The sequence below is a fragment of the Strigops habroptila genome, chromosome 1, assembly GCF_004027225.2.
Source record: "Strigops habroptila isolate Jane chromosome 1, bStrHab1.2.pri, whole genome shotgun sequence".
Lineage (NCBI taxonomy): Eukaryota > Metazoa > Chordata > Aves > Psittaciformes > Psittacidae > Strigops > Strigops habroptila.
In genome coordinates this window covers 128,022,013-128,047,595 of record NC_044277.2, presented here as the reverse complement: position 1 = coordinate 128,047,595, position 25,583 = coordinate 128,022,013, and the positions used below count along the sequence as shown (strand labels likewise).

General features: G+C 41.1%; 2 protein-coding genes across 3 annotated transcripts in view; both read left to right on the top strand.

Annotated features, from left to right (window-relative positions):
- The first annotated feature begins 3,309 nt into the window (after positions 1–3,309).
- SOSTDC1 (sclerostin domain containing 1) lies at positions 3,310–7,254 on the top strand. Its single transcript, XM_030511144.1, has 2 exons — positions 3,310–3,694; positions 5,897–7,254. The coding sequence occupies exons 1-2, from the start codon at positions 3,490–3,492 to the stop codon at positions 6,310–6,312; spliced, it is 621 nt and encodes a 206-aa protein (XP_030367004.1). The 5' UTR covers positions 3,310–3,489; the 3' UTR covers positions 6,313–7,254.
- Positions 7,255–21,364: 14,110 nt separating this feature from the next.
- The window catches only part of CRPPA (CDP-L-ribitol pyrophosphorylase A), a 117,853-nt gene continuing 113,634 nt past the window's right edge, over positions 21,365–25,583 (top strand). For both annotated transcript variants that reach the window (XM_030504852.1, XM_030504859.1), the window contains exon 1: positions 21,365–21,671. In XM_030504852.1, coding sequence (XP_030360712.1) covers positions 21,505–21,671 — 167 coding nt within the window. In that variant the 5' untranslated portion in view covers positions 21,365–21,504. The remainder of the gene's footprint in view (positions 21,672–25,583) is intronic.

Below are 25,583 nucleotides of genomic sequence, written 5' to 3'. Positions count from 1 at the left end.
CCATTGAGAGAAACATGATTTTTTTTCCATCATAGAAAATGGAGAAAGCACGATTTAAGGCATGAGTAATTCTAGTTACCATACTCTCTGAAGAGTGATGGATGGCTTTACCACTATGTTTAGGTTCATTCAGAAGCAAGGCTGTTAAGATACAAGAAGCAGTTAAGCTGAAAAAAGCGTGTAGTTAAACGGAGCACTTTATGCCTGGGTACATGTACAAACATTTAACTTAATCTGGTTAATAGGTTTCTTCCTTGCGCCTTCCCCGCTGTCACCTTTCAAGGATCTGACTAGCCCATGGCCTTTACAACATGCCAAGCAGCAGAGCAGAGCTCTTGTGGATCCTGTGGAGCAGTGAAATCCAGTCTCCTGAGCCCTCCACGCTGAGCCTGAACCCTCTCCAGACACTCAGATATAGTAAGTTTGCCCTGGCTGATCTTAAGCTCATAATGGAAGATAAAGGAGAGAGAATTTATTGCCTAGGACTCAAAGCATATAGGGTTTTATAGATCAATAAGAACATCCTGAGTTATGGCCAGAGGCAAAAAGGAAGCCAGTACAGACTTCAAAGACCTTGTGTAATATATTCCTTATGGCCAACATTACATATTAAGCACAGAGCTATGTTCTATACAAGCCATCGAATCTGACTAGAATAAGGACAGACTATACGTTGCGTAAGTCTGTTCTGGAGACTGCAAAGGTAACTTACAGCCTTCACCTTTGAGAACTTATCACAATCTTCTAACTAATGATAGCAAAAAATATTTTAAGTTTAGGAACCTGTTCTGAGCTAAGCATAAAGAAACACCTTTTGATTGTGAAGTTCATTCAGGAAGAGTAACGAAATTTGACTGACCAGCATCCCTTCCCCTCATGTAACTTCTAATCTCTCTCAGGAAGACTCAGAAAAAGTCCAAGACTGCAAGCTCTAGGTTTGGTAAAAGAAAGTATAAATCAAATTAACTGACAAACTCCTCAGAAGCCTGGTTACCTTTCAGAGCAGGGAGGCTGACAATACTGACCAAGGAACTGAAATCACATTTTCACACAACATTGTAATAAGTGAAAAATACAAATGAAGTTGAAATAATGTTTACTCTCAAGTGCACAGAGAAAAAATAAGTAATTACCTTTCCTGTGGCAAATTCAGGGTCAAACTTTTCCTTTAGAAAGGCTGTAAGAGGCTTGTCTTGACGTCTTCCTTCTTTAAAGTGACAAGATCAAGAAAAGAATGTGACAAATGTAATGGTTTCATATAGCCCAAATTTGAAAGGATGATTTTTAGCCTTCATTGAAAGCTGAAAAGTTGAGGCTTAGCAAGCCCAGTCACAGACCCACTCCTATAGCCACTCCAAGGTCCCATTCATTTTTCCTGTGAGAAGATTATATGCCTTATTTCAAAGGAAACAGCTCTCAAGGAAACTTCTGATTTTCCCAAGTCCCGCCTAACGTGGGAAAATCTTTCTGCTAGTAAGAGGTCCCCTGACTGGTATCCGCAGGTAACTGGAAAATGAGTTCCATGTTTTTAATTATATTGGCCTCAGTTCAGCACAGAGACTACCCTGCAGTAAGGTGCGATGTGTGAAGATCTGTGAAGATGAGAAAAAAATGAAGTAAGACTTGAGCATCAGCAAAGCAGACCTTCGATTAACTGCTGCTGAAGAAAAATAATGGTCAAATATTAATGGTCTGTAATGGACACATCTTCTTTGATAATCTGCTTCAGGAAACTTTCTACCTTTTTTTTTTTTTTTTTTTTCCTTTTTAAAGGGCAGGTAAAATGCACATCTCTGCTTTTGTGGTTAAATAGGATGTAGCATGAGAGTGGAACTTGGGGCTTTGTCAGGGGTTAGCAATGATCCCATTCCTCCATACATTACTCTGCTGAAAGATCTCACTCTGCCTTGCAACATTCTTGTTATTCCAGAACTGGGTTGGGCTAGTCATAATAAATGCAGGCAATCAACTCAACTTCCCCCCACACAGCTCTGCCAGTAAAACTCACTTCACCTTGCAACACTCCTGTTTTTCCTGTGTCTTTTAAGCAAAAGCTATCAATTTGGCACTTACTGTGGATCTCTCCTTACTCCCGCTGAAATCCAGGGTAACTTTCTTAGTGATGCAAGAGGAAAGTGTTGCTGATACAGACAAATGTCTGCTTGTGACTAGGGTGAAACAAAGCTGTCTTCTCTGCATGACTGAGATTTTGACCCTGACAGTAGAGGTAACTGACCAGTGCTCCACTTCTGCTTTCATTCCAGTAATTAAAATCCAGGATGACTACAGATACCAACTCAGTTAGTTACAAAGAATGTGAGACTAGAGTCTGACCTTTACATAATGTGGCCTTCTGCATGTTTGTGCTCTTTCCCAAGAACAAGGTTTCCTTTTAATTAGAACACTAGAGCTTTCAGTGTTGATTGCTGTTGTTTTATTTACAAGGAAAATCTATAGAGCATTCACCATGCTGTAGACAAGCATTGGCCTATTGACAGCATCTCAATTTACACTACCATTTGGATTTGGGCCATGTAATTCTATGTAAAATCAGGTAAGTGTGTGACACAGTAAAATGGTATGCCAAAATAAAGATAATTCTTTCCTCTTTGTTTTCTTTATCACACGAAATAATACATTAAAAATATACGAATGCTCTAGGCAATGTAGAAAACTAAAAAAGACTAGTTTGGTGAATGAGCATAGTAAGAGGCTATGAATATGGATATGTTTGTACTAAGGAGCCTAGAGGAGATACTTTTTATGTGTGGTAATACAGAAATACATACTTGTAACTCTGCACACTAGGGAGAGAATATTCTCCTAAATCAAGTACTTTCTCTAGCAGCGCTCCTTGTTGATCAAAGCTGCATAATTTAAAGCATCTAGAGGCAGCTTTAAATTATTCACAGTATTTTTTTTTAAGTGATTTGGTATATTGCAGACAGTAGTTGTGTAACTAGCAGTCTTCTGTAAGTTCTATAAACTTTTGCATCCTTACAGAACTGGCAAGTTTTCTGAAAGTCACATTTGAGAAGAGGGGACGGGACTTTGCATAACAGGAGCAACAGAGACTCACTCTGTCACCGTGTTAGTCACATCGCACAAAAATGCCAGGTGTGCAAGGCAATACGGAACAGCAGGACAGAGCCGGCAGCCTCTAGGTCTCAGCCCGAATGCTGCTGTGTGGTGCCTAAGAGCTTTCTGATACCCTCAAAAGCCCCAAATAGGAATCCTGCAATTAGTGCATCTAACTCCTCCTTTACTGCAGTCTCCTCTCCTATTGGTAAAAGGTCTTCGCAGGCTCATGTGGGGATCCCACCCCTTTTGTGGGTTTTCATTCTGAAGCTATCCACAACTTTACACCTGAATGAATGCCAAGCCTCTGAATATATAAAGGAAACCTTCAAGAGCAATTTCAGAGTAACCCAGAAGCAGCAGAAGAAAAAAGATTTCATCCAGCTCTGTCAGACAGAGACTGAACCAACCATGCTTCTCCCTGCCATTCACTTCTATGGCTTTCTCCTAGCTTGCATCTTCACAAAAAGCTACTTGGCTTTCAAGAACGATGCCACAGAGATACTTTATTCGCACGTTGTTAAACCTGCTGCAGCGAGCCCAAGCAGCAATAGCACGTTGAATCAAGCCAGGAATGGAGGCAGGCACTACACCAGCACTGGATCCGACCGTAACAGTGAGTATCCTACCGGCGGCGCTTCCACCGCTCCCCTCTGTGCATGCCCCTCCAGCAACTCCGGCCCCGCAGCGGAGCGGAGCGCCCCGGCCGCAGCGGGCTTTGCCCCCCGAGCCCGGCGCTGGAGGGAACCCGCGCCCCGGGGAAGCCGGGGCAAGGGAAGATGCTTCTGGTTCCTGGCTGGGACCTGCATCGCCGGGCGGCCCCCGAGCAAAACTCCCTCCCTCCCCCGTGTGAGTCCTGCAGGACCGGCTCTCTCGGGCAGGTTTCTTCCTGAGGGAGGTTCATTCAGGACCGCCGGGGTTTATGGGTTATCCGGCAGGGAAGCGAGATAAAGGAAAAGGAGAGGCATTTCTAAAGCGCTCGCTTTCTTAATTCTCCCTCCCACTGCGGGCAGGAGAGATGTCTGGGCTACTTTTCAAATGCAATAAAAAACTCCGAATTTTGTTCCCGCTGTTTAGTTTTACTTCCTGCTGTAGCACTTACCTGCTTAACACCTCCAGCAAAAGTAAACAAATCAGCTCGTCATTTACCTACGATCTCTGCTCTGACTTGCCTTTTTATATCTAGTCTTTTCCTGCTGAGCTTTATGTATGGATGTCAGATACACGGCATCTCAAAACCTTCTGCTGACTTTATCTGTTCCCTCCCCTGTCCGCCTCCTGAAAATGAAAGAAATCCAAATAGAGAAACACACACCCCAAGCCACCCACAACAATTCGATAAAAATAGCGTCATCCCTGGAAAGTGAAGGCAAAAAGTGCCACAGATACCTTGCAGCTAAGCCAGGTGTGTCAGCTTCTGTGAGTGCTCAGGGTTTAAGTGCACAGGAAACGTCTCATCATCAGGAGATTACTGGAGCAGCCCAGTAGGTATTAATCGTCAATGAGCTGTCACTGGAGAAAAGCTGAGCCAGGAAAGGCATAAAAACAGTAGGAGAAACAAACTCAAATCTGCGACCAGCTGCTTCCAGGTACATTCCTGACTGCAGCTGCAGGAAGGCAAGATGGAATCTTTCCTGAAAGGCAGGCGGGACGACAGTCCTGCAAACAGCCCCTTGGAGCAGCCTGCAGATGTACAGTCCCCCAGACTGCCCATCCTGGGACGCAGGGGACAGGGTGAAGTAATCTTCACTCGGTGTCTCTGTTCAGAATTTGCTTCCAAAAATCCAAGTAGAAACAGAAGCAGCCTGTAGCTGTGATATGTAGATGTACCTTCAAAGCCTTCTATGATTCACTCTAAAATGTTTCTAGTAATTACTTCTATTTTAAAGGCGTTAGTTAATTGCATTGTGTGTAGAATCTGCGCCGTAATTGTCCTTCAGAAAGAGGGAGAGCACAGCCAGTAAAGATTGCTTATTAAAATTAAGCGTACTGTGGGCGTTTATTTCAAAGTGTAATTACTGAAATAAACAGTTGTGTTTATTGTAGGGTGCAGAGCTGCACATACAGACGGGTACAAACATGCCTGTATGAGAAGCTCTGCCTGTTCATTCTATGTCAGTTGCCTGAGAGAATCTGCAGGATCCTCTATGTTGCATACAACATAAAGACTGCTACAGATACAGAGATGGTGTTCCCCTGAGGACAAAACGACCACTCTGAAATCCTTACTGCTAATCATTCCAACTTCAGATGCAGAACGCCAGTCCCCGGTAACTTCAGCTGTTCTCACTTCTGCAAGTGTCTGTGTTCAGAGCAGCAGTGCTCGTGGGAAAGCAGCAGTCCACTGCTCAGTCCACTGTAACCATGGAATGAGATGAAACATACTATTTGAAATTCATTTAAAAGCATATAAACAGTTTCCAAAGCACTATTTCCCCTCTTGCTAATGATCGAACATAATTGTTGTAAACATCACAGAGCAGATTCCCTAGGCTGAGAACAAGCAGGAAACATTTCTTCCCTTGGGGCATTTTTTCTCTTCTAAAAGGTATGTCCCTGAGAAGGATAGGGAATAAACCTGCCTCTTTTACCACAACTGCTGAAGTGCATCTCATGATTTCTTTATGCTGGTAACACCCAGAGATACCATCAGCACTCTAGGCCCTTGTGTTAGGGGATACAACAGTAAAGAGATGTCCTGTAAAGATTACAGCCTACTATAACTTCTGCAAAACATAGTCTGTTATTGTGGAAATGACTGGTTGAGGAAATCCCTCCATTCTGAATCTCAGTGTTTATTGTGCTGTGCATTCTGCAGATCGTGTTCAAGTTGGCTGTCGGGAACTGAGATCCACCAAGTACATTTCCGATGGCCAGTGCACCAGCATCAACCCACTGAAGGAGCTGGTGTGTGCTGGTGAATGCCTCCCTTTGCCGCTGCTCCCCAACTGGATTGGAGGAGGTTATGGAACCAAGTACTGGAGCAGGCGGAGCTCACAAGAGTGGAGATGTGTCAATGACAAAACTCGCACCCAGAGGATCCAGCTTCAGTGCCAGGACGGAAGTATAAGAACCTACAAAATAACTGTGGTCACGGCCTGCAAGTGCAAGCGATACACCAGGCAGCACAACGAGTCCAGCCACAACTTTGAGGGAACCTCTCAAGCAAAACCTATCCAGCACCACAAAGACCGGAAAAGAGCCAGTAAATCCAGCAAACATAGTACAAGTTAGAAGTCAGACGTTCTCTCCTCGCTCATCTCCCTCTCCTCGTGCCAAAATTGAACTCACCTGTAACCATTTGCTTTATAGTTCTGACTGCTTAAAGACAAGTCTGCCATTGCTGTGTTCTCAGTTGACACTACATGCTTATTGCTTTGACCAAAATCAGAAGGGCATTCTCAGCATACGGACCTTTTGGGTGATTTTCCAAACACTCAAGATGGGGAACGACACAAGCCTTCCAAACCCACACAATGAACTTTTACGTTTTCTCCAGTCATGGAGACAAAGAAAATTTGCCATGAATATTCACTGAAGTCTATTTTGTAAAAAGATGCTTTGTTGTGTATTTTCATGAGAACAGTTATCATGTCTATTGCCTTCTCTATCATGTTTTATGAACTTCTGAAAAAAGCTTAAAAATACAACATCTAGTACCTGCTTTGAGATTCATTCTAAACAAAAACGCCTTGCATGTTGACCTTTCTCTTATCAGTACCTTTCTCTATCTCAGTATACCAAAAATTAAAATATGCATGGCAGCAATCAAAAAGTAAAGCTGAACAAACTATTTATTTGTTGTTGTAATTATTTAATGAGCTTTTATGTGTGTTATTTCCCTCCAGAATGTTCTTATGTTTATAGCTTTTCTCATGTATCAAAAGTATTTTTCTATGATTTGTGGCTGGATTAGAACATACATTTTGTAGATAATGTAAAATAGACATTTTAGCATTCTTGGTATATATATTTCCACTTTGAACATTCATAGACTTAGGTATTATTTTGAAGTAGCAACATAAAAATGGTTGGTTCGTTTTTTCTTTTTCGCTCTACACTCTGTATTATTTTTCTTTACAAGTGTGCAATCAAAAGACAGATCTGGTGACTTCCTGTCAAATTCATTGTTTGTTTGTTTGTTTTTTTTACAAAAATAAACACTACTAAAACCTGCATTGCCTGGCTCTATATATGAAAGTGCACACATAATCACTCACAACATTCGATCTTAAAACATAGGAGAAAATTATTTGGTTAAGAAAATCTATCCATGATATTTAAGATTAAAACAATCTTTCTGTGGGGTCTTTTTGGATGTACAGATGTAATATGGCCTTTTAACAGATGGTGCTTATTAAGGATCTGGGACAGGTTTGTACTTAACAATTCTCAAGTTGCCCATGGCAGAGGTGTGTATTTGGGAAGTTTTACAAGGTAGTAAGACACCACCATTCTCTTTTTCATTAGTGATGATCAAGTACAAAGAGTAATGGTAAAAATAACAAGCAGTTTCATCTTTCCCACAGAGCCAATTGAGTCCTGCACATTATCCACAAATTCCTATAGAATGTATCAGGAAATATACAGACGGCAGTCTACCTTCCAACACATAGTCTATGAATCACCTGTCCTTAATCTTTCAAACTATAGTGAAATACTCTGGGCAAGATTTCATCATGGGATTCTGTTGTTCTTAAATCATTAACTTTTACAACCCATTTGCACCCAAAGAAAAGATTACACAAGAAGAAAGTAATGAAAAGTCTTGCCTGATAAGGTCTCAGGTAAGCTGTCTTTGACATTCTCTTTATCTCATTCCATTTTGCATTTTAATTCCAAAGATTAATCGTGAAGCTCTTGGCAGAGATCTTCCTTGGTCATTAACATAGAACTGTTTGAAAATCACTGCTACTGCCTGGCTTATTGAATCCTAAATTTTATTGACAAAATTTAATGATTTTTCCTCAAAGCTGCTTTCAAGAATTCTTTTTAAAATCTGCTATATGTAAGAAATATATATAACTTTTTAGTTTTGGGGGGTTTTTTTGATCTCCATGGTGGTACAGTTAAAAACCATTGCATTGATGACCTAGTTGTTTCAAGTTTAATTCTATGATCATGAAAATATCAGAATGATGAGATCAGAGACCATTTAAACTTAAATTCTATGATCTTAAATGTGCTTCTTTTAAGCCTAAGAGGATAGATGGTGAATAAAAGAGTGAGCAGAGAGAGGTGACATGACGTTGCTCCTAGGCATATCAGTCCATGGACCTACAGATATCCTGGGTTTTTATTTTAAACAGACATTACAGTCTCATTCAATCCATTTTGTAAGGGAAAGATTATCCCCAAATGCCAAATACCTATCCATTTTTAAATTGTTCTTCAACTTCTTCAAGATGATAAAGCACAAAAGATTGAGGTAATGGACCAAAATCTAACCAAAATTATTTTCAAAGGCAATAGCCACTATGCATCAGTAAAGTTGCCCTGCCTGTTCTGTGTTCGACTCTCAGAAATAAGAATTGAAAAAACCCCACACATCTTGCCCATGACTCTTCTACAGTCAGCGAAGTTTGACTGTAGGAAAAACATGCACATTTAATAAGAGTTTGCATTTAGCAATGGAGATGGTAACTTTTAGTTCATCTTTTCACACAGAACTGCCTGAAGGGGAATAGTCTGACACACTTCCATTAAGACGACTTCATCAAACTTTGCTGGACACGCTACTGAAAGACCAGAGGCCCATCTCTAAGCCTGGCATATTTGAGGGAACATGAGGGAAGCCAGCAGGAGCTTTGTCCATCAGCAGCAACTCAACTTTGAAATGCCACCTGATTTAGCTATGGTCTCTTCTTTGGCCAAGACTTTGGCCTTTTGTGGGCGAGATCTGCAGGAAAGCAGGGTTAGAAATATGTGAATCTTGAATTTTCATCAGGAATAATGTTACTCTTTGTGACTCATCTCCTAGCTCTGAATGCTTCAATCTGGCCTATACAATCTGCCTTCTGTTTCATCCTGTTACATGTGAACTCACAGGGGTCTATCCAAGGATCCAGCAAAAGGCATTTATATAAGTACATCCAACTAGTTTTTTCTATATGGAGAATCTTCAGCATGTAAAGTTGCAGTGGGTAGGATATGGGTCATTGCTCTTGTATCTACAGTGGAGAATCTTGCCAAAGTTTCTCAAAGATTCAATTAAAAAATAGTACTGCTTAAACTAAAATAGTTTTAAATATGATACATCTTCTTATGTTTGTTTCATAACAAGTTAAAACGAGTTAAAAGGGAAAGACAACATGCTAGAATTTTCTTAGTTTTCACCTGAAATATTATGCCAAAGAGATACAAGAAGCATGTAAATGTTTTAAAAAAGCATAATGTAGAGTCAGATCAGGTAAGATTTTACACAGATTAGTCTGCTAAATAGTCTAGATTTATTACACTGAATATACAGAAGTTGACTTTGTATATGAGCAGATCATATCATCTGAGCAGATCATCTGAGCAGATCACTAAGCCCTAGTGCTTCTTAAAAAGCATTTCAAACATCTTAGAAAGAACCTAACAATTTTTTAAGTTCTCATACTTGCTTCTTTAGAAAACTAAAAGTGAAGAAATTAGAAATAATCTGTTAATCTGCCATTAGTATGTCATTGCTTTTGAGCTGATGAGAACTGCCCCCAGCTAAAGGGTAAATTGTTTTATAATGAATGGAAATCCATTTTCCTTAGACATCACTAGGAATAAACTTAGAGATGCTGATTGTTTTGATAACATGGTAGCAGACAGCGGCACACTTTGTAGAGGCAGTGGTAGATAGTATGTGTCACTAAGACAGTGTCAACTCTGGAAGTCAGAAGGGCCTGACACTTGCAGCCTAGACCAGAAATGCCCTTGAGAAGTTTATTTATTCATTCAGTTTTTTAGTAACAACTCTGTTGCTCTCTCCTTTCCAGCAGCCTTGGAATCAAACCACGCAGTCCAAGTTCAAGCATTTGTTTGGAAATACAGCAGACATTCGAATAACACCCTTCAAAATACCTAACAGATTTCTGCCAGTAAATCACTGTAGTCCTCCTCACCTTGACCTTTATATCCTTCCTGAAGAAGTACAACATTAATCAAGAAAGGATTGTTCAATACATTCCACTGTAAGAGTCTTGTTGCTACAGTATTAACCTGGAGGTGTTCAGTGGAAAATTATAAGGAATCCTTAGTGTTGGAAGGTGTCCTATTCTCATGATGCATTTCCCTTCCCATAGGCCAAGGCAAGGGGCTTTGATTTTAAGTTCATTGACATACACATAAACATCACCCCAGGCCAAAACTGAAAATTCTCTAGAGATTTATGAGTTAAGCAGACATTCTGTCACTGGGTTTGTTAATTTTCCCTGAACATCGCCCCACAACAGAAAGCCTGCCCGTGCATCTTTCTGAAACACATCCAGCCCTTCAGCTCACTCATAGTATGAGTTATGTGGACTGACACACTGAAAAAGTGTGATTTACAAGTGATACTCACTACCACTGAGTTAATATCAAACATCTACCTTCCCCAGTACTTCCATGACAAAAAAATACTCTTCATTCTTAATTAATGCTCATCAAACTACATGCCATGAAAATAGTCTCTACTAATTGCTAAGAAGAATCTCTACAAAACTGGACTGTAACTCTGTGTTGGGAGTTTGTTTTCTCTTAACTCACTTTGATTTGACAACATATTATAGTGAATGAGGTAGTTTTACAGTACCTCACTGGAGTTCAGGCCTGAATGCCTCTATACAACCACAAAAAATAGAGAGGATGTCCTAATATAAATGAAAATTGGGATCACTGACTGCAATAAGGCTGTTTGTGGAATATGGTACTTCATGAATGTAAAGGAAAATAAAGAAAAGAAAAAAATCAGCTCCCTGGAAAAGAGGACTAAATCAGAACACATTGCAACAATAATATAGTCCTGTTTGCTAAACCCCAAAGACAACTGCTATCAAAAAGTGACCTTTGTTACCATGTACTTATGCAAAAAGTATTAAATCACCAAAGAACACTTTCTTGAATGCTTTGCCTATTTCTTGTCCCCTGCCCTATTTTCGTAGTTATACAATAGTGTATTATTGACTCATTGTTTAAACCCTTAGCTGTTCTGAACTATGCTTACCACAGCACACTTGCTTTTTGGCAGAAATACTGTAAATCTCTTTTTAAAATGACTGGATGTATCGGGTTTGTATTTTGACGACCAAGAGGAAAAGTCAAGCTCTGACTTGACCTAGGAGTTACACATTTAATTTGTTTTGTTAACCCCAGTGAGAAGTGACTTGGTGCAGAAATTGCAAAGAAACTTAGAAAAAGCATAAACCAGTCTGTGAAGTCCGATGCTTTGGTGGGCTAAAGAAGAGCTAACTAAGGGCATTCATTAAAGGTCTTTTATATGAAACAGTGCAGAGTTGATGGAGAGAGCCTAAGGAGAAAAGTACTTTCTAGCCCTACCACAAGAACAGCCACTGAGAAATGGAGGGACTATGCAGAGCTTTAAAACAGACTCTGTAGCACAAAGACTTTGCTTTAATTGCAGCTGAAGCAAGTTTAAACATCTGTTGCTTGTTAGATTATTATTTTATTTATTTACTTATTTATTTATTCATTTATTTTGGGATAGGTTGAAGAAAGCTCTTTTAGATTCCCTATGGCCATTAAGCTGGGATGGAGAACAGAGGTCTGAGTGTTTCTACAATGTAAAGCTGCAAAAATTATGGTTTTAGCAAGGATCTCTTGCCTTTCTCCTCCCCCTCCCCCCGAAAAAAACCTGCTGAAACTTTTGCTTTTGTACATATTTATTGCAATTTTTAGGAAGGTAGCCAGAACAGCTTATAGCAGTGGGGAACAGGTTGTATCACTGCACTGCATCTTTTGTGTGCAGATACTGAAATGTCTGAATCTGGGTGTGTCTGGAAGAGGAGAAAGAAGAGAAAATTAATTAAAAAAAAAAAAAGGGAACAAAATGACATGTGGAAGACAGCGTGTGTTGCATGTCCTTCATTTTCTTCTGATCATCACAACTTTTCATGCGACTTCAAAAGACTTGTTCTGTCTGCAGATGCCAAGCCAAACATTAGCCAACGCACATGCTACCCTTAAGATTTAATAGACCGCCAAGTTGAAATTCACATGGTAGATAACCATTTCTGACTGTCTTCTCTTGCCATGCAAGGAAGGAGAAGAATGCATAGCACAGTGTGTCTGTAAAATCCACACATTCCATACTGAACCAGAGCAAGTCAGGGAGACTTTAGAATCTGACATCCACAGACACTCATGTTTCGCTGCACTGGTCGTGTCTTCTGGTGGCTGACCACAGCCTCCTCCTTCTGAGGAGAAATAATACTGCCTAAACTGAAAAGGTTCACATACGGGTTTCTTAGAATACTATCAGTCTACCACACATCTGAACTTCCTTGTTGAAGAATTTGGCTCAAAATCCTGCTTACAAACTACATAAAATCTGTAAGTACATTCCCTCTCAGTGCTACCTTTAGGAAATTACAGTAACCTGATTTCATGAACAAGACCATTACGAATACAGGTAGTGAGCTATCCATAAAAACTCTTTTAGGTGCTTTACAATTATTTTCCCTGTATTTTCATTTGAACTCTCTGTAATCAGTTATGAATCTTGACATTTCGGCCAGAAGAAAATGTTTTCAACATCCGTTGCGAAGAATAAAGAAAACACTAAGATGGATTTCCATTTTTATTTGCTTAATTAAATACTTTTTTGCATACTTTTTCCATAAAAGCCCTCATGAGACAGACCATTCAAGCCGCTGTCTGAATCTGAACTTCAAAATGCAGTACTTTGTGGTACTCATTATCTACTCAAATACTGCAGCTCCTTGCAAATCTGCCTGCTTCTGCTCTCCACTTTGAAACTTCTAGCTCTGGAAAAATCTAAATCCTCTTTCCCATAGGATTTCAATGCCCAAACTCTTTTCTTTCCAGTAGTTAGGTTATTTGTCCCAAAATTCTGTTCCAACACACACACACAAATGCATTACTTAATCTATTTTCTGAAATGTTCAGTACTGAAAAGAATGTATGTAGAAGCCCAAAAGAGTCCTGGCACAGGTAAGTGTCAGGAAGAATTTTGAAAGTAAGATGAGTTGGACTGCATTACTCAGAAAAACAGTAACAGGATACAGAGCAGTTTTCATTAAGTAGTTGGTTTGGATTAGTATGTTGGAAAACGGTTAACATTTGATGGTTGCTCAGTGGTATATATTAAACAGGTTGAGTCTCTGTATAATTCCTGGATGACAGGTAGCCATATTGCTGCAGTGAGGAAAAAATCTGTGACCTCGATCTTTCTAAAAACTGAACAGGATGAAAGGACCGACCCCTTCCAATCTGACATTTTCATGCTAAAACTGGACAAGCCAGCAAAGTATGAGAAAAAAGGATTAGGGTTGGACTACTGTTTTAGGGACTACCATCCTGCAGGTTTTGCTTACTAAAAAGCAACCGTTTAGAAAACAAAAAAAGATTCACAAACCTTTCCATAAGGCAGGCTGCATTTTAAGGCACTTGCCTTACAAACTACTAAAAACACTAAAAATTCAAAAGAAGAGTGGAAAAATGACCTAGCTCCACATAATTGTTTTGTCTAATGTGTACCATACAATTCCACAATGAAGGCAAAGCCCAATTTTTGTGTTGGATAGTATCTTGTTTTACCCGCGGCATTTTCAGTCCCTGATGGTATAGCTATAGTCTTCATTTGTTGAGTAAAAACTTCCATGGATGGAATCCCTCCTACATGAACTCTGGCAAACTGAGTTCATCTGTGTTCTTCAGACATGGGACTAATGAATAACATTCCTGGTATTCAGAGTAAGGAACATTAGTAACATGACAAGAGGCGCAGAAGCAATACTTCCAGTGTAGCAATACATAGTAAAGCTTGTACCAAATCTGCACATTTTCATTGGTGTTTTTGGATTCTCTCCATCCCTTTTAAGTTTGGTGAATTGTTTCATATTGCTTCACAAACATCCCATGGAGATAACACAGAACATGGTAAAGCAATAAAATACAGTATAATGATATACACACACCAAAATAAAAACAAATTAAGACTTAAGAGCATTGAAAATCTCAACTATATTCCAAACCTAACTTCAGCTCTTTGGTATTTTCTAATGTTTCACTACATCATTCTGTACCACTGCCATCTGTGGCTCAATACCACATATTTAACCAGTTCATAGACTACCTCTGCTTTGAATTGCATTGGGAAAAGGAAACTACCCTTAGTCTTTCCTCAGAAATAACTGTTTCTCTAGTCACAACTGGATGCCTACCAAAAAAGAATAAATTAAACATTGCTTGGGTTTTTGTTTGGTTTTGGTTTTTGGTTTTTGGTTTTTTGGTTTTTACTGGGATGATAGGGCACTATCCTAACGGCCGCTACCTGCTGTCACAGTGACAGTGGAAAACAGCTTCTGCGATTTCTGTCCCTCAACTTACATGTCTTAATCTTTGTTAGGGTCACCATACAATGCACTCTGACAGCTGAACACCCTAAACCACAATTCCTATACATCAGCACAACAAATAGTGATGTTAAAACTGTGCTGCTAGGCCTACCTGACCTTGGCATTACTTAACATCTGACCAACATACCTAGAACCTACAAAGAACCTCCCAAGTGTTTAAGGCTAGTCAACCATTTCTAACAAAAAATTACATGCCGCCTCCACCTCATCACATAGTTGTTAAAGCACTCCCCAAAGCATTAGAAGAATTTCTTAAAAAGTCTTTAACCTTTCTGAATTCCACTAGTCAGGAATGGACTAGTCAGGGGCACTCATGAATTGTTGGATTAGAGTCTATGGGGTAATTCTCTTATCTTTAAATTCTTTGTGTACACAAAATACTCATTAGCTCTTGAACTAACCTTCCTTACCCCAGAGAAATAGCCTAAAGGATTATCAAGTAGAGAACAGAGAACCACTCCAGGGTGAATATAACATTTTAGAGTGAAGCTTCAAAATATGTGTCAAACATCAGATGAAATCTGTTGATTTTTTCTCCAGCACTTGCACAGAACATAAGCAAGATGCTACCTCTGAGTATCAAGTATTCATAGATTGTAGAAGAAATTTATCTACCAGAATCATGTAAAACAATGCCAAAGATGTGACATAAAACACACAATACAACAGGTGAAACATCAACATATGTTTCCCAACACCTACCTACAATGACGTGCAAGTATGAAAGCACTCCATTGTGTTCAGACACCACATTTCCTTTACATTTGTAGCATATATATTCTCTATTTATGCTTCAACTATTAACAAACTAAAAATCATGGAATACTTCTACTTCATTAAGTTCATTAAAATTTACAGCTCATTACAGTGTTTTGTTAAAAACCAAAACCATACATCAGAAATATTTTGCAGAACTGCATATGAAGGCAGTAGCACTTACAATTCCCCTAATCTATAGGTGATTCTATGCACACTATGTATTAAGCATCTAAGCACTCTTTATATTTGATAGACAACTATTTACATGATTTAAGTTATGCATGTGATAACTCTCTTACTGAATACATGTTGGTTTGATCTCAGTTCCACATGGCAATAGGAGGAAATCAATACCATAACACTTTATGTTGTGCTTTTTTTAATGTTGTTTAAATAGCACAACACTATATTCCACACACCTATAGCATCTTTCATCAAAGACTCTCAGAGCAATAAATAGCCCATTGCAATCACATTTTAAAAATACAAACATCAAAATACGCTAATACAAGATTTTCCTGCAGGTGTTAGTTCTGATGTGGAGGGAAAAAGAGTTCTGCCTTTTAAACATTCCACTATTTATTATACTGCCCCAACCTATAGGTTCTCTGTGACATGATACTGACTTGGGAACCACTGTCACCACGGAGCAGATACTCTGAGGCAGCTGCTGTGCAACAAAGACTGAAACAACGAAGAAGTAAGGCAGTCCCAAAGGACTATGTGGAGGGTCAATTAGGTCTCAGCCGCAGACAACAAGCAGAAGATCGTGAAAAGCACAAAATAAAACTCTCACACAATCGTTTGGTGGTCAGTCACAACTGAAATAAAATATCTGGGAACAAAATGCCTACCCAGACTATGCTTTTTTTTTTTTTTTTTTTGGCATATATTATGAAATTATGATGAAGCCGAAGACTTTAAGATCTCACATTAACTGCTACAAATAGCAACAGACATGCAAGATAAAACCTAAAATACAGTCTTTTGGGGGACTTTCTGATCTCTTCAGATATGCAAAGAACCTGTGTCTGTCTGTAAACAATGACTTCAACAATTAGATATAGTTACTAGTGAATTAAAGGAAGACAAGAATGCTATCCTACTTGAACAGAAAAACGTAAAAGAACTGACATTCCACTTGCTTACTTACAGCTCGGGATGTTAATTTCATGGCTTGCCACCACTGAAGTAATAGCTTCTATATCTGGATTAAATTAGTGAAATACAATCCTGCAAACCAAGGTTCTGGCTAAGAGCCCGCATCACTCAGAATGCTGCAGGTACCATGTTACCTGCAAGAATGGCTCTCAGATTTTAAGTATTTTTAGCTGCATGTTGTCTTTTACAGATCTTGCACTTCCATTGTAGGAAGTATTGGGGTTTTTGGGGGGTTGGGGTTTTTTTGGTTTTGGTTTGGGTTTTTTTGTAAGTTTGCTTTTGCAATTCACTTTAATTTTCAAAATGTTACTTGATTGCATGCATTTCCCTTTAAAATATACAATAGTGAACCTTGCTGCTGGTCAAGAAAAAGTAAATTTATCTTATTTTGCCTACATTAAAAGCAAAATTATTTCAGAGCTTAGAAATGACTTTGAAAAAGGGACAGATAATTCTGCAATTAATTTATACCACATCTACAGAAGACTCAGTTGCAATTTTAAATTAAGAAATTTTATTCTTTTACTCATTTTTCACAAAAACCTTTCTGTATGACTTCTATCACTTCAATAACTTAATGTTCTCTGGAAACACTATTATGAGTTTCAGTCATAGAAACAGATGATTTCCCTCCCCCCCCCCCCAGCAGTTAAATTTTCAGGTGAATTTCACTTCTGTAATTTGATTCCAATTTGTACGTATCTTCTTTCTTCAATAAAAAAGAAAAAAAAGGCACTTTTCTTGTCAAACATATCATTGGCATATTTACTGCATAATTGCAGACTACTACTGTGGTTTCAGCTGTTATACCCCTGCACAGAAATGATGGATTAACCTGCTCTTTATTTGCTTTGAGGCAAAAATGCTGCCTCTGTCCCTCTTTACCCAATTAAAAATTGTGCAAAATTATTCTCCTAATATGTGTGAATTTACTTGTTACTCCACTTCAAATGTTTATATATGAACACGCATATATATGGACAATAACCAAATTATTAGATTGATTCAATAAAAAATGCAAAATGGAATGAAACTGAAGCAAATAATGTATTCACAAAATGCCACTGTGTTTCACTGCATGTTACTATCAAATATTAAGAAAAGATGTAAAACTGAAAATCCTAATTTTCTTAACTCATGCTAAGATACAGAATAAATTGATACTGATGTTAAATACACTCTTCCATGTCACTAATAAAACAGTAAAAGGAGAAATAGCAGTTAACAAGATCAGTGATCAGTCTAACCAAGACTCCACGAATCTAAACTGAAGGGCTCACTGAAGAACTAACAAGTGCTATCAATGTAAGACAAGAACTTTTTACTCCATAGGGACCACGGAAAGCATGAAAACTTCTGAAGTATCTGATGTTCAAGCACAGCCAAAAGCAGTTTCAAAGTGCTGCTTCGCTGGATCATCAAATCTTGCCATAAATTTACAATATACATGATACTGACATCAGCATCCATCAAAGTTATTATCAAATATAATTTCTTCTGGACAGATCAAGCCTCGTCCACCAAACATAGTAAGGTAAACAGGCTTCAGAACAAGAATGGAACCCATTTTGGCATATGATCCTCTTTCCTCAAGCTCTCTTGCCTTTTTATCCTTCACATGAGAAATTAATATCCATGAAAGAAATTAAGTGGGGAAACACTGGCTGGGCAAGACAGAAGGTCCTAGGCACAAGTCTGCTGGAGTAGGGGAAGATGTGCAAAATCATAATGTGAAGAAGGAAGGGGAAAATAGTTCTATGTTTGTGTTTAGGAATGTCCTACTTACCTACCCCTCTGAACCAATGTACAGTGGGAGGAGCCACAGGAACTAAAAAGATCTTACTGTGCTCCTTATAATAATGCAAACAAGAAAAATGTCTGGAAAATCAGCTACAGTTGACTAGATTAATGTCTGTGCTCTTTATCAATGGAAACATGAAGACCAGAGTCAGGAATTCAGAATGTCTGTTACACTGAAAAAAAAGGAAGAAGTCGGAACACTGCAGAACCACCTGCTGTGAATATGTTTGTATGGAAATGCTGCAAGAAAAACTCAGAATAATGTAACCTATGTGATCCAGTAAGACTGCAGATCCTGGAGGTACCTACCTTAAGAAGAAAAAAATCATTTTGGGCATCTGATAACAAAGAAGTGATGCTGAATGGGCGGCAATCTGTAACACACAGGAAAAGTCGGAGCAAACCTGGAAGTCCTGAAAAGAGACAATAGACAAATGTGTGTCATTTGTAAGAAATCTCGTGTAGGCAAACACTTTCCAAGAAAAGAAAATACAAGACCCACTGAAAAGAAAGAGAAACAGGTAAACACAGTTTCCAAGCCAATGGATTTTCTTACACAAACAAACAAACAAAAATCCCACACAATAAACAGTCTGGAAGACAACTTGAGCAACACTTGTTCAGCTTCTAGCTAATGGTGAAAAGGGTCTCAATTCCACAAGTTTTTCAGCAATTTGTATAACTCATCCTTTCCTCCTTTTCACATGCCCCTTTTCTTCACTGTCCATGGTAATACATGTATTCCTTACAGAAGCTTTTGAAGACATCATTATCTAGAAGGCACATCTGTATGTTTTCATTTAAAATATCTTCCTTTGTTTGCCATCAGTCCCTCTCATGTTTCACTGCATGGTATGAGCTGATGTGATTTCTGTCCATTGTTATAACTGCCAAGATACCTCTACATGTAAAGCGCCTACGTTCTCCACTGTACTGGCCCATTTTCAAGACTTTCCTGCTATTGCAGGCATCAAGGATATCTGTGAACTCTGCCTTTGCTAGCAAGGATCACTTCTATTGTGTGGCTCTTACTTATGATGCCTCTGTGATCCCGAATGATCATTCTAGCCCAGCTGGGACATAACAAACTTCTTTCCACGCTGCTTTTTCAATCAGACCTACTCTTCAGAAAAGTCTCCATATGTGTCCTACTTAGGTTCCTTTTAACTAAGAAAAACCTGAAAAGCTGTAAATAAGTTAGCTTCTCATAGATAGAGTCCTGCAGACGCTAAAACCTCTGGTCATTTTAGGACAGCCTGCATATAAAGACACTGATCTTCCCTCAAAATAATGTCAAAGAGGACAATGTTAGGGCCCTGAGTGCAGCCACCTTCAAGTTTAGTTGGCTGAGTTAAGGAGTTCAGCTCGCCAAGCCCAACATCAGCTCTTCCACTAATAAAAGCTGTTATGAAAAAGGTTAGAAGCAGGGGTCTGACCCTCCCTTCCTCCTTTTCCCTTAGGAGCTACTTTTAAGCAGAGTCTCTATTGTTGGCCCCCTAGATCTGTACCTGGTCTGGTGCCTCCTTGACCCAGACCTGCATCTACTGGCTCAGCTTCCTGGCTTGCCCTGAGATCTGCTGCCTCACCAAGACCTTGTGGGTGATCACTGGACTATGCCTGACCCCAGGGGCCTGATCCTGACCCTGACTCATGCTTGGCATCTTGCTCCTTGTTGGTGAAGCTACTGTTCTCATTTGCTTTGCTACCATGCTCCGTTTCAGGCTCCCCTTCCCTTTTGGAGTGGCTGGCCCTCTCCGCTCCCTAAAGCTTGTTGCTCACAACATTCTTGCAGATTTGCAAGGCTATCTTTACAGCAAGATGTCCAAAATTTTCAGATGAGGGCAGAGCTTAGCAGTAGTATTTAAATACACTCAAGTTATAGTGTAAGATGTACAGTCAAGTCAGACATATCAACTTGAGACCTGTTTTGCTTATTACAAGTGCACCTCTCCTATGAAGGCAGACTGAGAGAGCTGGAGTTCAGCCTGGAGAAGAGAAAGCTCTGGGATGACCTTACAGCAGCCTTACAGTGCCTAAAGTGGACCTACAAAAAAGCTGGAGGGACTTTTTATAAGAGCAAGTAGTGACAGGACAGGACTATAGGCTTTAAGCTGAATAAGGGTAGGTTTACATTAGAGATAAGGAACTCTTCACTATGATGGTGGTGAAGCACTGGTACAGGTTGCCCAGAGAAGCTGTGGCTGCCCCATCCCTGGCAGTGTTCAAGGCCAGGTTGGACAGGGCTTTGAGCAACCTGGTCTACTGGTAGGTGCCCCTGCTTATGGCAGGGGGTTAGAACTAGATGAGCGTTAATCTTCCTTCCAACCGAAACCATTCAATATCACCTTTAGCAAGCCCCCTCCTTACTGGGCTGCATCTCCTCTCCCACCTAATGGGTATCGGCCCTGGCAGTTTTCCAATCACCTCACTACTGCCTACAGTAACACCATGAGATGAACGGGAACATCCCATCTCCCTAGTGAATTGTCTGCTGCTTTTTCAACCTCTCCCTCCTAAGATTAAGGGCAACATATACCAGACTTGGGCAAGCGTCCTCAACCGCCTTGTAGAGACGCAGCTGCCTCACGGCCGGGGCTCGCATACAGACGCAGGGCCGGATCCAGCCCAGCTTCCCCTCAGCTCCAGCCACGCTGCACTTATCTCCTCACCGGGCCGAGCCACGCGGGGCGGGGCGGGGCGGGGCGGAGCGGGACGGGCCGCGCGGAGACACCGGCCCCCGCCCCTCCCGCCGCTCCGCGCGGGCGCAGCGCCCAGCGGCCCCAGCCGCGCATGCGCTGCGGGGAGTGACCCGCGCGCCGGGCGCTTAAAGGGACAATGGCGGCGGCGCCGCCTGTGTGCTGCCGCGTGCCCGTTGCTGGGGGGCCCTGGGCGGGTGGGCGCCGGCTCCGGGCCCCGGGCGTGCGCCGTGAGGCCGCCTGGGCTCGCACGCCTCTGCGGGGCCTCGCGTAGCGCGGGGTGGGCGAGGACTAGGGCCCGGTCCCCAGTGGGGTCAGGCGAGCGAGCAGGCGCCGCGTTCTTGGGATTGCGGACGTTCCGCGCAAATAAAGCACGCGGGTGGGCGGTTCCCGCTGCTGCGGGGCCAGGAGCGGAGCAGCCGCGGCGCCCTGTACAGATGGAACCCAGCAGCGGGAGCCGCGGCGCCTGGCCCGCCGCTGCGGCGGTGGCGGCCGTGCTGCCGGCAGGCGGGAGCGGGGAGCGCCTGGGTGGCGCCACCCCCAAGCAGTTCTGCGCCGTGCAAGGGAGGCCGCTCGTCAGCTACACGGTGCGGGCGATGGAGAGGTAACGAGGCAGGCGCCGCTCGTCTCCCCGCCCGCGCCCTGCGGGCCTTCCCCTCAGCCCCCGGCCCCGCCGCCTCAGGTCCGGCCGCCGGCCCTCGCCGTGCGCCCACTTCGCAGAAAGCCGCTGGCCGCGCCATCGCCTGAGGCCCCCGGCGCCGGCGCTCGGAGGGCTTGGCGTGGCGTTGCGTTTCGGTGGGATCTCCTGCCCTCCCCGGCCAGTCGGAATGTGTAAAGGTGACAGGGTGGCTGGAAGTTGGTGTGCTCTGAGCGCTGACTAGGGCGGGCTCCCCTGCCCCAGCTCTCCTCACACCACTATCCCGGGTGGCCCTGTTCTCTCATCAGCGCTGCTGGTGCCTGGTAGTTGTGTCACTTTGCTGCTGGAGGTCAGTTGTAGGTACTCAGCCTCGAAGTTTAAGGGATTCTGTAGTTGCAGTGGCTGGTTTGGTGAGCTTCAAGCTACCACAGCCACTGAAGACAGTCATAATATTATTCAGGGGCCTTAAGAAAAGGTGATCTGCCACAGGTGTTGGAGATGCTCTTAGTAGTGTCCAGAGGCCTCGGAAAAAAGATCCACTCTTCACAGTGAGGTGAACGCAGTTGCCTACAGAGGTGCATTATGCTTGAACACTGTGCGCCATAGCACAACTCCCTGCCTCAGCTGAAAGCTTAAATGCCCCCTGAGCTTGAAGTTATAGTTTCTGGGCTAGAAGTGGATAGCTCATGTAGCATGAGGCTGTGTGCATGAATTTTCTTTGTGTATATTGGAGCAGAGAATTAAAGTCACAGTCATTAATGGCATATCTTAGCAGTCAGGTTTTTCCTTGTCATAAGACTGAGTTCTAGGCATGTGACTGACAGCTAATATATTATTGTTAAATGTTAACATAATGTAAGTCTTGTATCTAGTGTCACTTGAAACACTACAGGTAGGAGTGGAGTGTCAGATGCGTTCTTGATGTTCTGCAGTAACTTGTAGAAAAACAAACCTTTAGATTTCAGAGAGAATAAATGGGGAGGAGTGGAGGGTGGTGAAAAGAAATGGAATTGCCAACATGTCCTAAAGTTCTTAATTCATGGAAACTTGTACAACATCAAAATTGGGACTCTTTTTCCATTCCCACCCAGAGAGGCTTCCCTCAGGTCACTTGTTACTTCATGAAAGAAATATTGCTTGTTTTTATTTAATTTTCAACAGCAGCCAGTCACAATGCTAAACACATCAGTAAGCAAAACCTCCATTCCAAAGCCTGTCACAGCTGTAATTTTCTGCCAAAATGTCATGGGAATCTACAGAGAAGAATAATATCCTCACTTTGTGTATTGGAGACCTAGAAAAGAGAACACAGTGAGGTTTGGAAAGGAAATGATATTCATTGGAAAATAAAGCATTCATTAAAAAAAAAAAAAAACCCTTCATTTTTCGCTGCCAGTGAGCTCTGAGAAAATAACAGTTCTTTGAGTGATAGTTATGTTTATATCCTAAAGATGTAAAAAATGAGAAGGTTGAATCTCATTGTACAGTGCAGCCAGGCATGTGATCTCAAGATGATTGTGACAGTAACAACCCAGGGCTTTCAGTTAACTTTGGGAGTGAACTAGCTGGTGCCAGTGCTATCAGAGGCAGAGCTTTCTGCCATCTCCGTGCTGAACTGGAGTGTTGGCTGGCATGCATGTGTATGGAGATTTGGGAACAGATGTACTCTAAAGCTGTGAATGGCTTTCATTTTCATCTTAACACTTTTATTTCAGCCTCAAACTGCAGAGGAGGTACCTTGTTCATACTTTGTGCGAACGTAAGTGCAAAAATGTAACATTGAGGAACTGCAGTTTGTCACATCATCTATCACCCCAAAGTGGCAGATTTCTGTGTTTAGTTTGATACTGTCTTCTGATGTCTGTTTACCTGCTGTAATTGAATGAATCTTTGACTCATTAGCCTGTAATAACCAGTTCAAGAGAAGTTATCTCAGCTACTGCAGCTATTTTTGAACATATTTTAATCTGGGAGAAATGTGGCAACATACAGACAAATACATGAGCAGATCAAGAATTTTCATCTGCTTTGCATGTGCTTTTAAAAAATCAGGAGAAAAAGATTTTTACACACTTCAGCTGAAAGTGGTGAGAATCTTAAATACTGATGTGGAAAATCTGGCAGACAAGACAAGAGCAGACATGAATGAATAAGCAGTGCATCCTGTTGCATAGGATAACAGCATGTAGAAGGTTGACCTGCCAGTAATAATCAAAGATGATGCCCTTTGGAGGAGGAGGTGACAAAAAACAGGGTGAGGAGAAATTATTGGGTTTTGTTGCCAGTACAATGGTGCTGATAGGAAGGTCGGGTCCTACCTTGGGGGTAAAATTAAAATGTGTTGGAGAACTTAAATGTCTGTTTTTCCCATTGAATTTGTTGTAGTATGCAAGGCATACATTCATTTTGCATCAAATTCAACAGAATGAGAATGGCGTTCCTCCTTTCTGCTTCTGTGCAAACTAGTAGGGTGTGTATGTGTATGTTTAGAATAGAATAGAACCTCTCCAATTCCTTTTCTGGGATGGAGGAATCTCAGCTCCATGTGCATGTGCACACATTTTACTAAAGCAATAGAGAGGAAAACAGACAAAGGTAAAGGCTGGTTTTTAAAGTCATTGTGGGACAAATAAGCTGCTGCTGTTCCCGCTGTGCGCAAGTTTCAGCAGTTGTTGAAAGTACATGGAGAAGTTGTGAAAGAGGAAAGCAGAGTTAGTGTGTTTACTGACAGAGTAAAGATTTTCGGTAAAGGTTTCAGACAGCTTTGTTTACTTTGCTTACTGTCATCTCTTAAAACAGATGGCCTTGTATTAAAAAAAAAAAAAAGGCACCATTACCTGGGGGAAGCATCTAAGGAATCACTGCTTCGGAAGTGTCGTGTCATTTATTTGCCAAGTATTTTTCGCCATTGGCCGATGCATGTTCACTGGCTCTACAGGTTAGAGTAGACAATTACAGTTTTGCTAAATGTGTCTATTGTGTTAGTTTTCTTTGTCCGGTTGTCATTAGCGTATTCTTGAAATTGCTTATGAGCTAAAAACAGTCATAGCAAACAGTCCAATTGTTTTAACTTCATGAAGGTATCTTTGTTATTGTGTATGACTAATAAGGAATACTTTCTTTCAGGAAAGAATGAATGGCTTCAGTACATGAGGTGCTCAAAACTTCCTTAATGTGAAACTTTTTTAGACTTAAAAGCTCCCTGCTTCCATTTATTTCTATCATATAGCAATAAAGTCATAATAAAGCTGTTACGGAGCAAAAGCATGTTATGCTTGTGTTCTGCAAATGCATGTTGTTCTTGACAGTTCCTTTTCTCATTTGGTGCTTGAATAATAAGATCAGCAAAAATAATACAGTGATTTATCTTGTACCTCCGAAGAGTTCCTGTGGCAGTGAAAGAGCATATCTTACACTGCTAAAGCCATCTCAGCAGTGACTGCCTGGTTCTGGCCTTGTTTTGCTGATAAAACTGCCGATTTCAGTAGGTTGTATGTTAAATAGATTGCTACTATTAGATTGTTACTGGTCTGAGTAAGAGTTGCAAGAAACTGAGTGTATTTAAGCCTCATGTCAGATTTCAGGCTCAGCACTGGTTTGTCTGTGGGTGAACTGATAAAGAGGGTTAAACTTCAGTCACACGTGTACCTCGGCATGCCGTTGAGGCAATACAGTCTCAGAGCATAACTCATTGGTTATTTAAGTTCCTCTACAGTCTGTGTTGTGAAGTCATGTAGTAGCTTAATCTGTTGCTGAATTAATGGGCTCCTTTAATTTGAGTTCTAGCTCAGCTAATATAAATGTATATACTTTCGTTTGAAATCTAAGTAAACAGTACTATTCTAGGCAGCTGGTCTGTAGGTGATGACAAGAAGGAAA